The sequence below is a fragment of the Orbicella franksi genome, chromosome 6 (genome assembly GCF_964199315.1).
Source record: "Orbicella franksi chromosome 6, jaOrbFran1.1, whole genome shotgun sequence".
In the NCBI taxonomy this organism is placed as follows: Eukaryota; Metazoa; Cnidaria; class Anthozoa; order Scleractinia; family Merulinidae; genus Orbicella; species Orbicella franksi.
In genome coordinates, this window is record NC_138150.1 from 6,156,529 (window position 1) to 6,170,049 (window position 13,521).

Here is a 13,521-nt window from a genome sequence, read left to right on the forward strand (position 1 = left end):
TGTGTCCTGGACTTAATTGCGATTGACCAGCGTACAATTGACCTGTCAGAATCAAATCAAAGTGTTCACTGTTTTTTGACTCGCATAGTAATTTCCCGCGCATTTAGCCTGCGTAGCAAGCGTTTCGTAGGAAAGGGCCTACGAGCAAAGGCTGGCCGCGCGAAAATTGGGTAAGAAAATCGACGGGTCACAGGGGATGGTTGGGCAAGCGAGGAAATGTATTCCCTCGCTCGTCCGAACACCTTCTGCTTCATCGTTTGTTTTGCTCTCTATCCAATTTGCGCTAGGTCAGAATGCGGAAAGAGCTCCTTGAAGGTGAGCGCGTGCTACGCATTATTATCAAACCAAAATTAGCACGTTATAATAAGCCAATCAATATGGATATGGGTTATTGACCAAGCGAGGTCAAGATGGCTGGATATTGGCCAAGTTCTTTTATTTAGCGTGTTTATGGACCGAGACGGAGTCTAAGTTCATAAACGCAAGTTTACCTTGCCCGCTGAGGGAGCTAGCTATATGTACAGTACTGCTTCGAAGTTGGATTCTATTTTTTAAAGTACTGGTAAAGCTATGGCCGATAAAATGACTGCAAAACTCCACAGAAATAGCTATAGATCTTTTTACTGGTTTTTTAAGAACCCAAATTGATCAGTCTAGCGCTCTCTGAGTCAACCTCCACAGACACCGGATACCACTAAATCCGGCCGTATTGGGTTATATTCTTTGGTTACGTTTTTGGATTAAAACGCCACTAAGTTCTGTGTGCTGTTGATGTCTCAGAAGATAATATCCGTCGGTAACCGATCCCTGCAGCCAGAGAGCCAGTGTTTTCCCAGGGCAAAAACTTGTTATCACAATTCATTCACTGTTATTACAATTCATTCACTGTTATTTTAACCTCTCAAGAACGGCAATCAGGCCACTAAAAACTCGTCTCAACTGCCAAAATAACCTCTCGAACATCTCGACAACGCCCAGTTTATAACGGTGCCCACACAGAACTCCATTTCTTATTGGAAAAGGTCACCAGACTTGATTCATATCGCGTGCCGTCGGCGTCTGTTTCTGTTAAGTTTCTGTTTTATTGACAGATTTTTATTTATACATGCTAACATAAGCACTTTAAAAAAATGTTGCACCCAAAGCAAAATAGGTGTCATATTACAACCTTACCTCCTCCTAGGTGGCCGTTTTGGAGAGCAAGTTCGACTGTATTATGTTCTGGCTAGTGTTTCTCTATGTCTAGTGAATTCTCTCGTTCTCCCGAAGTTCTGCCAATTCCGGGAATCGTGTGTTTATCGGTAAAATAGAAAACAGGTTTGGCAACTCTATTGACCAATCAGAGCGCGCGTAGTTTCTCAGTTATTTTATAAATGAATGCATCTATGTGTAAAAGACAATCAGTTGTGACACACCGCGCATATGATAACAAAAGCCTGTTGTGATGTGCGTCCACATTGTGCAATTTTTAGTTTTGAAATTTCGAAGCCTTCAGCTGAGTGTTATCGCTTTGCAACAGCTGAGCTGCGAGCCAAATTCTCTGGCTTTGAGTTTGAATCGAAGGTAAGTTTTGCACTCGCACTTGGAAAATCAGGTGAACACAGTCGCGAGGACATGCTATGCGTGCATTGAGATATTTAAAATTTGCATTTCTAGCTAGCGGTGGATCCCAGATAAAAGTGCGACTGAAAGGTTTTGCATTGTACAAGGCTTTGTACTGCAAATGTGTACAATTTGTACTCGAACTCTCAAAACGTAAACGGCGATGGAAAAATTCTTTGTTGTTGGAGCTGCCCGTAATAGAATCTCCCAAACCGCAAACTAGTGGCAAAAGGTATTAAAATTTTGGTGTTCGGCCCGAGTTCACCAGAATCTTTTCGATTAGCCCAAGGCCACTAAAAGAGCCACTGGAACTCTGCTGGTTAAGCTTCGCGAAAATATCTGAGAAACTCGGTGCATGTTTTCGTAGAAGCGGTAAAACCAACAAGCTCCGATAAGGAGGTGTGGCGAAGTTTCTTCGCTATCATTTATACCGACGAAACTTGTATTTCATTGCAATCCGACGACGAGATATTTTAGATTATGTAATTAGCAAGATGCCTAACTTTCTTCAGATGGTAATCATGCATGCGATTTTACGAGTCTCGTCTATTTGCATGCATGAAGGATAGTTCATGCATGAAGTTGTATGCACAATAGCGCCTTTTGACATGACGTTACGGGAGCCGTATTAATTAATAGGTGTTTCAAGACAATAAAACGGCAGCCATGTTCGTGTTCCAAACCAATCCTGTGGGAGTTAAACACCTTTATTATGTAAACGCTTTCTTTTGTTCCAGTTATCTGGCATGCATGGCTGCTGGCCACGGAAGTGAAATCGCTCTATTAGTTCACATGTAGACAGGATGCGTTAAACCCCCGGCGGGGAGGGGAGGCGGGGGAAAGCGGGGACGTATTCCCAGAAAAATTGGGTGGTGTGTAGCCCGCGATTTTCCCTACCCTATTCACGACCTGACCAGAGATTCGATACCCTATTTATGACCTGACCCTTAAATCGATACCCTGTCTCAGACCTGCCTTAAAATTAGTTCCCTAGTTCAGACCAATGTTAAACTGCCGTAGACATAAGGGATTTTGTTGATGGTCTTATCGATGATGATGATGAAAAACAAGCTTTCATTTTTTTTTTCATTAAAAAAAGATACCCAATTCGAGATTAGAGTGCAAAAACCATGCCCTATTTATGACCAAACTGGCCAAAATCAAACGGCTGAAAAACCATACCCTTTGGGGCCGCACATACCTATATAGCCCGGGGGCGTTAATCTTTGGGTAATTAGCCTGAGAACCCGCTTACGTTTTAGGGATCACACGTGCGAGCACAAGGAGCCGAGAGGACACGGGGGCGGGGGGGGGGGGGGGGGACTCCCATGTAGAAAGGACAAGCGTGCTCGTCATACTTTATAGGGTTAAAAAAGCGGTTTTGTTACCTCTTAGGCCGTTCAGCCGTAAAATGTCCACAGCGGGAGCTTTTACGGTACCTTTTAGGGTATTGAGAGGAAAAAAAGATACGATAGGAGATAATGTGTTGTTTTAGAAGTGATACCTCTTAGAGGTAAAAATATTTCAAACCACGCCCACAAAAGAGGATCTTGGTACCTCTTAGGTTCTTTTCAAATTTCCGACGAGCCCCCCCATCCTTTTTATTTGGGAACCTCCCTCCCGGGAGGGGAATTGCTGCAGAGGATTCCTATTTGACCGTATTTTCAGTGTAATTCACCGTTCAAAAGATCGTGTTCACTGTCACGCCATTAAAAAAAAAATCAAAACCATTCGGTGGATGATATGAAGTCAAGAAAACGCGATCTTATAGAGGATAAATAAAGGAAGACTCTTCTCCACGTTTTAGGTCTGTGCGCTATCCCAAACTTCAGATATTTGTCAAAATATTTACAGAGTCAAGTATGAAGCCGCTATATTTGTGTACCTCCGTGGAACACCAATTATAAGGCGGGCGGAAAATCGGTGTAACATCTGGAACTTACTGGTCACTGTACTCTGGCGCTTACGTTTCGGATTTTTACTTTTCATCTCGTCGTTAACGATACGGGTAGCATTTTATTTCCATTTGTCAGTGCAACAATTGGCCGTTTTTATACTAAAGACGCTTTATCCGTCTGGACGAATTTGGGCAAACATTTGTAGTTCGTCTGGTTATGCGTCTCTAGTATAAAGACGGACACAAGACATATTATGCGTCGAGACGAACTATCTCTCGTAGTGCGTCGTTGGATAGTTCCTCTAGAGGAATAATGCGTTTTGTGCCCGTCTTTATACTAAAGACGCATAATAAGTCGAACTGCAAATGTTTGACCATGTTCGTCCAGACGGACAATACTTCTTTAGTACAAAAACGGCGAGGGCGCATTATACTTCTGGACGGATAATGCGTCCTCTAGTATAGAAACGGCCAATGCTGCATCGCAAGTTGAAAACCTTTGTTGCACCTATAACTAGCCATGTTCAAGCTTGCGCAACTTGTTACACACCACAACTTGCAAAACAGGTGTTAATTTACGCGCAGCATCACTTCTCAACGTACAATGAAACAATGTTGCGCGCGACAAGTGCTTGGATGCCTTAATTTTTCGTCTCATCCGAGTTTGAATCCAAGAAGGCGCTTGCTTGATCAGAATCCGCTCGCACGCCAAAATACGCCTGCATTGCAGGCTAGTGGAATCACTTTAATCTTGCTAGATTTTTTTTTGTTCTATGTAGTAAATAAATAAATAAATAATCTTTATTGTGTAGTTTGTCGTAGTTGATTGGAAAAGATGCTGTTGAGGTCCCTTCGAACGTTGAAGTTGCGGCCATCACGTCTGAACACCACAGCAACATGTTCCCTGGCAACAAAGGCACAGGAGCTTGACAGCGCCAGCGCGCAGTTCACCACATTAACACCGGCAGAACTCCAACCCAATACACCCTCAAGACTGGCGGGAAAAGAGTTTTTACCTGGTTCCACTGGAGATGGTTTCCCGAAAGTCTTATCACCTCCTTCGGAGACATTTCCTCACGCCGTGAGAGTAGAAACTCACTCCGTGGATAACTGCGTCGTCAGTTGCCGTCGATATCTACAAGAGAACCTTCCGCAGTACGGTGCTGTTCTGCTTCGAAACCTCCCACTGAAAACTGCTGCCGACTTTTCCAGTCTGTCCCAAAGGCTAGGGTACAAAGGGATGACGTATCAAGGTGGCGCGGTGGAACGGGAAGAGCTCGATAAGACTTCTGGGACATACACCGCCAGCAATGAGCCGCCCCAAGCTGTGATAGAGCATCATAATGAGATGGCTTATAGTCCAGTGTACCCCTCTAAGGTAATAAAGCGGACAAAGGCACAAGGGGTAGGGGTATCCCCACGGAGGGTCACTCAACAAAGTTTGTAATGGAAGGTTCCGCCCTGAGCTGCAAAGACTCAAAACCCTTACTCTTTAGTATGCCACGTATGACAGAAAACTGTAACCTTCGTCCACAGAAAATGGTACCCCGTTTACACACTTACAAAAGATACACTACTTTCCATGAAGTGTTGCCGTTGTAGCCGCCAAAAAATCCCTATATGAATCAGTAGCTAGGTCGAGATGTTTAATTACTACACGACAGTTCAAATTCCCACCCTTTTGTACTCCTTAAACTTGTGAAATCACTACCCTTTTACCCTGCACATCCAGCCGAGAGGAACGTGACTCATTTCTGGCGTAACTTGCCATTAAAGTCCTCTTAGGGAAGTTATCCCTTGCACTATTCGGTAGAAAATGCGGGGATTTCACAATTTTACAGTCCCTAAAAAAACTATTTAGGTAACAGACGAGAGATATAAGACCTTTGGCATAGGGGAAGCTTGTTATATTTTTTTTACCACAGTAACACAGTTCGCTGACGAAATCTATAAAATGCTTACGAAAAGAACTAAAACTTTTCATAAATTGTGTTATTTTTCATAAATTCGGCATTCCACTGTGTTCTAGAAAGTTTGCTATGTAATGATCTGAAAACCAGGAACTAGAAGTTATTAGGGTTTCCACCGGTATACATGCTAGTTATGCAATGCTTTCGAGGGAAATACCATGGAATATCCCACTTTAGTCACTTGCATTGTCTCTATCCAGTGCGCGTCAGTCAAACTCTTCTTTGGAATCCAAAAGGTTTTCTCCGTTCCATGTTCCATGTATTTGTACACTATCAGAATTCCATAATGGTGCTATATATAATTTTTTTCCGTCCCATAATTTTGACACTCTGTTTCTTTTCATAGCTTTTGTTCTTTTGCCAACAAGAGCCGGGAGAAGACTGTGGAGGAGAGACGCCGCTGGTTAAAAGTACCGACATACTTTCTCGTCTGAATCCCAGGGTTCTTCAAACTTTCGCTGATAAGAAGGTGCGTTACGTTCGTTATGCTCCTCCGCGAGGGCCTGGTGCGTACCTTCCATGGCAGGATGTATTTATGACGGAGGATCCAAAGGTATGAAGAGTAACTTTGTAAGTTTTGAACGATGGGAGAGCTAGTATCTCATAATATTCATTTTTGTTTAATAATGCATTTATATCAATAAATAATAAATAAATAAATAAATAAAAAGAAACGGTATGAAAAGTGAGTGTGATGAGCGCTTAGTGTCTCTACTTATCATCACGAGCAGGAGTTTTCCAGTTTTGGCCTTCTCTCTGTCACGCAACGCTACACTTGTAACGCCTGTGTAACGAAACATCAGTTAATAGCAAGAGGCTATGATCTGATACAGGTTAAAATCTCTTGTCAATACGTACACATCCAGTTATATCAGCTACTTTCTAGGCTTAATATTTCTTCTGGTCGATACAGTCCCCGCTCAATTCAAGAGGAGTTTACGGAACTTTACATTCCCTCCCGGAAGAACCCCAGGCATTTTACTTTCTGAATTTTCCACTGGTCAAATTTCCAATCCCCGAGGCCAGAAATGGTGTTTAAATGCTCCACCTTAGAGCCATAAAAACAATCAAATACTCCTACCCCTGAGACAAAAATGACAAAAATGTATAATAGAAAAAAAAAAAAGCAGACTTCACCCTCAAACATCTGCTTCGTTTTCAGCTTCGCAATGTATCCCAGGCATTGTTTTTGCATATGATTAAAATATGAAAGTGATTACATCTTAAGGCGCAAAACTTTATATTTAACTTCAAACACAACACCAAACTTTTGGAACCTTTTTTTTTCAAGCCACGACTACACAGGAAGAACGGCATTGTCTCTAGATGCCTTCAGCTTCTAGCTTCGTCATCATTTCACGTTCACCTGTTCAACTCTCGCGATATCCCTTCCATATGTTGTAAAAATTCCCCACCCCAACAACAACCAGTGACATCAAATTCCCACCTGCTAGGGCACTTCAAGAGGTCAAATGCCCGGGGTACTCCCGAGGGGGATGTTGATGTCTTTGTTTGATCGATGCGATACACTGTAGGGTCGAATTTGCCTGAATGTTGAGCGTACGTCGATAGACGAACTCTTAAGCATGCTAATCAGAAATTTAAGTTGTCTTGTTTCACACACGCACCATCTCTTTCATTATTCCAGACAGCGGAACATTTTCTACAGCAGAAAGGGTTCAGTTTTAAGTGGGAACCTTCCGGAGCTTTGGTTTATTGGCAAGTTCTGCCGGCTTTCCTCAAACACCCGGAGACTGGGAAGACTGTCTGGTTTAACCAGATTCAATCCCATCATGCTTCGCATTTACAAGGGATGCCAAGGTTAGTTCTTTAGTCCCGTTTCAGCGCACCTGTGTTGCATTGTAACTATGTAGTCACCAGTCTTCTTTGGTGCCGCTGTTTGGTTCGTCACGCAACGTTTGTTACGTTTGTCACGCAATGATTTTTCTTTTTGCTTAGATGAAGGGCAACCGCAATTCAAACTAATAAAAAGGAATTATAGCAGGTTTTAATTATGCGTCCTATGGCATGACGAGGACTGTTGTTGATCGTAGGTAAGGTCAAGTGCTGACTCGTTCCTAGTCGCTGTCTTTCTGATTGAGAAAGTAGACGATCTAGCTGAGGTCATCTGCGACGAGAACATTTTAGACGGCGCGAGACGCGTTGTGGGAAGATAGAGGCGCGATGAAACTAGCGTCCCCTCTCAAAACGCTCTCAGCTAGATGGTCTATTTGTCCCGACTGGGTGCGGTTCGGTCAAGTTAGACAGTCTTGCAAAGTTTTGAGGACAGAAAATTGCCATGATCGACGAACGTTGACCGGTTTGCTGATGTCAGATGTAAACCACCTACCCTTTGGTGAAGACTGAAAAGGGCTTAAAACTCTTTCTGGTTTCCCTCTAGGTTCAAGGACTCTGATTTACCTAATCATCACTACTCCTGCCAGACCTACTATGGCGATGGCAGCGAAATTGAGCCCGCGGTGCTTCAGCACATAAGAGCAATCACTTGGTCATGCGCTGTTGGATTTCCCTGGCGAAATGGTGACGTACTTGTTGTTGACAACCTTGCGGTTCAGCACGCGAGGATGAGCTTCACTGGGCCGAGGAGAATCTTGGCAATGCTTTCAGAAAATTGAATCAAACTGACTGGTTTTAGTGTTATAGTGCGACTACTCGAACCGGGCCACCGAGAAGAAAGCTAACCAATCACTGACAACAATGGAGTGGTAGCTTCTCGTGATGGCAAGTAAAGGTCTGTTTGACGTGAAAACATAAACACTGTGGACTCCTCTGAATTATATACTCACTCTTAGAGATTCAGTTCTTGATGGAGAATTATCATAATTATAAATCTCGCTCAAAAAAGTTAGCTTGAAAACTCACTTTTTGCGACAACTTAGCCTGCTGAACAGGCCAATTAGCGGAGTAGACCGCGAAGTGTGATACAAGTGCGCGCTCCGCGCGAGTGTATCGCGTTTCGCTCAGTCCCGCTTGTTCTGCAGGCTAGCGACAACTAAACCACAAACGTTGAAAAGCGTACAAAAGTTAGGATCGAAACTAACCAATCAACAAATGGCAAAGATTCCTGTGAGGTTCACAACACCTCGCACTCTGTTTGGTTTTCAATTTTGTTAAGAACTGTTGTTCGCATTCTTCAATGTTATTGGTTCATTTGAGAAAACTGAGATCATTATGCTTTGTTCCCGAGTAACGTTCTGGTTGGTTAGCTCTTTTCCAAGTGGCTCGGTTCGAGTAAGTTGCACTGGTTCTGAAGTAACTAAACATGATATTTTCCGTCATCGAAGATTTATCAACGCTTTAACTCGGAAACGAGAGCTTTCGCACGTGCAATCAACAACTAATCATTTCCCTGAATGTCTAAATCAGTGGGTTTTCTGGTAATTCACATTTTGTGTAGCGTACAACGTTGTCAGAAATTAATTATTGAAGTTGCTGGGCAACAAAAAGAAATATTCCTCTTGTTATAAACGAGTCGCAAATCAATATCTAGTTTTTGGAGCACCCACGGTTGCAATGTGGGCCGTTATGTAATGCTCGTTCAAACTATACGTCACAATAAATATCGTTTTGTAAAGAGGAACTAATATAATTAGATCGAATCGTACCTTTATGGCACGTTTTGGCGGTATATCAGGCCAGTTTGGTCGAGCCATGGCTCTTTCGCGGGACCAAACAAGTCTGATATGCCGCCGAAGCGTTCCAAAAACGGTACGATTGGGTTTTACCGTACTCGTATTCGGCTAAAATTCCGGAGATATTTTTCTAGTGACTGTAATCTGTCAGGCGCTGCGGTTAAGTGGTGCGCGCGAGGAGTTTAGTTTTGGCGGGAAAGTGCCACAGAAAACAAACGCTGATAGGAAAAAAGATGGCGGTCGTACATTTTACCACAATACCATACGAACCTAACACAGTCCATTCGTACAAGGAGAGCCATATTTTTGCAATATTTGTCCCTGAACGACAGTGTGTATATTAGATTTGAAAATTTCATGAATGTTAAGGTTATCGTTCGCTAGGAATTATGGTAAATGTACCAGTCGCCATCATGTTTTATTCTTTTAAGCTCAATATTCCAGTTATAAACTTCTTTCAATTTGACTGATAGAAAAGTTACTTTACCTGAAAGTCATCATGATATCGTAGCCATATCAGGTCTGTGACTTGATATCGTAGGATATCAGGACAGTAGACGCGGCTTCTGATTGGCTAATTGAGAATTTGGGTACGGTATTGTACTGAAACGTACGTAGTGAGACTACAACAACAATATATTTACATAAAAAAGTCGTTATGAACATTCTCTTGGTGCTGGGATAAAATACTGGTAGTCATGACATTATTGGCTAAAAAAGTGTAGCCTTGTTCAATTTAAGGCTCAATTTTCTCACTTAGTGTTACATAGTTTAGATTTGTTTATATCCTTGTGAACTGTCTTCTTGACTTAATAAAAGTGGTCATATTTCGCTTGGTGTAATTTTGATCACGTTGGTTGCGTTATCATGTCTGGCAAGTTCTTATATGCTTATCCTAAATATGTCGGCTGTGAGCTCATGGAGGTCACGAGTTTGCTGAGGTTGACCGCTGACCAGGCACTGGTTTTCGATCGCAGGTTCAAACCAGATCAGGAGCTCCGCTTTTAGGATTGGCTAAATTTATATGTTACTTTCGTTGCAGGTGTCCTGTTATTGGAGCGTGCATTATTTTTTTGAGAAACCAGAAACTGCAAAGGGACCGCATACGATGAACGCTGCCAACGTAGGGTCTACATGAGATCTGATCAGCCAAAAAATGCCAGCCAGGCTGCCGTTACATATCTTAGCTACACAGTGCTGACGAGCCCCAAGAAGGGCGAAACAGCTATCCACTGTTGCGATCCTACTTTACCGGTTCTTGTCATGTTGGTTTCTCGAAACGTTTTTCACGTAGTATCAGCCTTGCAGTCTGTTGTTTGTCTTAATTATTTTTTAAATGCACGGCTAGAAATTATAGGGTAAGGCAGGATCCTGGGCAAGGAAGTTGTGCTCTGGGTGTGGTGTTGCCAGCGCTTTCACCACCCCTTCTCAGATGTAAATAGTTTCGCTTTTTAAAGCTACATCCAAAACCAAATTGAAATTTGTATTCTTATGTTTGTTAAGAAAACAATGCACTTTGGAGGTCGTAGAAAACTGATCAACGTACTCGCGTTCCGCTCGTGCGTCCACGAGCAGTTTTTCTAGACATCAAGCGTGCATCATTTTCTTAGGCACCGTCAACACGACGCCGGAGGAACTCGAAAACGCAGCTTAGTTTCTACAGTTAGGCCTATTGTTCACAATAATCCGTCACGAAAACGGAGATTTTCGAAAACGCTATTCAAACCGGAGGAATCTGAAAATAACGGCTTTGCGTTTTCGTGTGGACGGAAAACATTTTAAAAACGGAGTTTTTCGAAAACGATGACCTCGCGATTGTCACGTGATTTCCCTACTCGAGTTTTCTTCAAACACAAAGCCAAAATGACTGGCGATTGTGTGGACAGCAAAGTTTTGATGCGTTTTCAGAGGACCTCAGAACCAGTCATTTTAAGACTGAAAGACACCAGAACCAGTCGCTATGGAAAATATAACTTAGTGTACCCCTCCTATAACAGAGAAACGGAAGGGGGGCGAACTTTCCAAGCCAATGGAGCAAAACTATGGAACAGCATCCCTTTAGACATTCGCAAGCAAGACTCCATTGGCTCTTTTAAATCTTCTGTTAGAAAATGTTTTTTGTCCAAAAACTCTTAGCTTAGTTTTTAGTTGTGCATATCTAGATTTAGATTTTTTAAATTTTTAACTTTTATCATATCTTTAAATTTTAGCTGTATTCTATTTTGTAATTTTTATTATCTTATAAGTGTAAATAGCTTTTAATTTTTAACCTAGGATAGAGGGCCACTGGTTCGTCAGTTTTTTTCTGTTATGTATTACGCTCTGTAAATAAAGTTGTTACTTACTTACTTACTTACTAACCTCCGTTTTCTCATTCCTAAGGCGTATTTTGGACTGGGCCCTAATTACAGAACATGGAGCATTGTCTTCTAGTTGGTAATTAGTGGTAATTCAGTGATCGCCGGACTGGTGTATGTAAAATACTTGTGCAGGGAAATTTCTATCAATTGCAAGCAGAGTCCAGACTACGTTTCTTGCTATATGTTCTATAAAACGAACGAGTATTAAGCGGACACCTCCATCATGATTAAGCCCGAAGGTACCGTCGTTGTCCGCTTAGATATATGTTTCCCTTAGTTTCGACATGCTCCGAATAAAATATAATAGCCAAACTTTCGAACGTAAACAAAAATAAAGGTGTGGGTGACTAGTATATATGTTTACTTGGCTTCGCTCAAATGTGGTTCAAGTTTACTTGAAGTTACTCTTCAGTGTAAGATTTTTAGAATCCAGAGGTCCGCTTTTTGAGAAAGAACACAAGTCAATCAAAACAAGCTTAGTAGTTTATCTTGCACTTTCATCTTTTAAAGAACATTTATTTCACATAAGTGACACGAAAAAGCAGCTAAACGACCACGCAAACTATGCGCAAGCTAAGATGGTTCATAAAACAGTGCAAAAAGCCTGACTTCCTTAACTAGTTGCTCTAAACAAACAGGACCGTAGCCAGAAAAACAGTGATGACTGAGGTAATTTCCATGAAAAAATTATAACCGAGGCAATGCCCATGGTTCTTTCTAGGTATTTAGGGTGTTCATAATGACTATCAACAACAAAAATGACCGGGGCAAGTGCCTTGGTTTGCATGTTAATTACTAGCTACGGCCCTGGCAAAGGGGTAAGTTTGTACAATAATAATCAATAATCTTTAAAGTGCACCTAACCCCCAAATTTTTTTTTCGCTAAAACAAATCTAGACTTTATTTGAAGCATTTGGGCGAAGAAATTTTTGAATTTGGTTGAATCTTCGATTTGCTATGCCCTTTCAAAGTCGCGATCAAGTGTTTCACGACCGCGTTTTAGGGAGTCTGGGGCGGCGGTATCTGATGACGTCTACCCAGGAACCAAACACAATAGCGCCTCAGTCAACTCTCTGTATTTGCTCGAGAAAATAGAACGCAAAACTAATCGTTCCGATGTATTTTGGGGCTAAAACGTCCAGGTTTTGTCTCAGAATCATTTCTTTTTCGTCACTGGAGTCAGAGTTAAGTTTCGATTCGGAAGGCTCCGAAATAAACTTCGATCGAGCACGTTCGACAACTGTGAACTCACTGCTTAGAGCTTTGAGAGCAATTTACAATATTTCAAGCGACGACGGGGAAGACGTCTTTGCGGACGAGCTGCCTGTATATTAGGAATGGAAAGCTAGATACGAAGTGGAGGAGCAGGCAAACGAAAAGCAGGAAAGAAAACTCAAGGACTGCTTTGGATGGTAATTTCGTCAACTAAACATAAGATTCCCACGCGTGTTTACATTTGTCCTTACCGAGAATGTATTTTGTCAAGGTTCTGTTAAATCCAGTTTGTGTTTTATTTTCAGTTGAATGCTTCATGTTTATAAGAGCGACGTACGTGTTGCAGTTTTCGAGACTTGATGACCTGCAAAACATTGGCTTCGATCGATTGAAAATCGTATTGTTTGGACCTGTATTTTTGAAGCTGCGGGAAGCAAGGCGGAAGGAAACATTTCATACAATTACCGATTTCACATTGTCACACGTTTTAAGTCGTAACTCCAAATAACCAATGTAAATTGTTCTCAAAGTTTGCAGTGAAATTCGTCGGATAAGCGAAAAGGATGTGTTCCCTAAGCGGTCCGCAGATAATGTTACGCGGTCATACTTTCGACGCTATTGCACAGAATCTTTGTCGCACTGCTGATTTCCAAACCTTCGAAAAACTCTGTGAGTCTAACAATTTTGTTATCATGTAATTCTAGAGGATTAATCTTCGACTTTCATCTAAATCGAAAGAGAAATAAGTGTTGGTTAGCAGCGTACAGTTGCGATCAATTTACATATCAGTATAACGCTTCTTGATCATGACCGGATCACACAAC

General features: G+C 42.0%; 1 protein-coding gene across 1 annotated transcript; it reads left to right on the forward strand.

The window, feature by feature from the left end:
- The first annotated feature begins 61 nt into the window (after positions 1 to 61).
- On the forward strand, positions 62 to 12,328 carry LOC145490545 (uncharacterized). Its single transcript, XM_081469650.1, has 5 exons — positions 62 to 1,563; positions 4,312 to 4,877; positions 5,816 to 6,022; positions 7,118 to 7,290; positions 7,871 to 12,328. The coding sequence occupies exons 2-5, from the start codon at positions 4,335 to 4,337 to the stop codon at positions 8,103 to 8,105; spliced, it is 1,158 nt and encodes a 385-aa protein (XP_081325776.1). The 5' UTR covers positions 62 to 1,563; positions 4,312 to 4,334; the 3' UTR covers positions 8,106 to 12,328.
- The last annotated feature ends 1,193 nt before the right edge of the window (positions 12,329 to 13,521 follow it).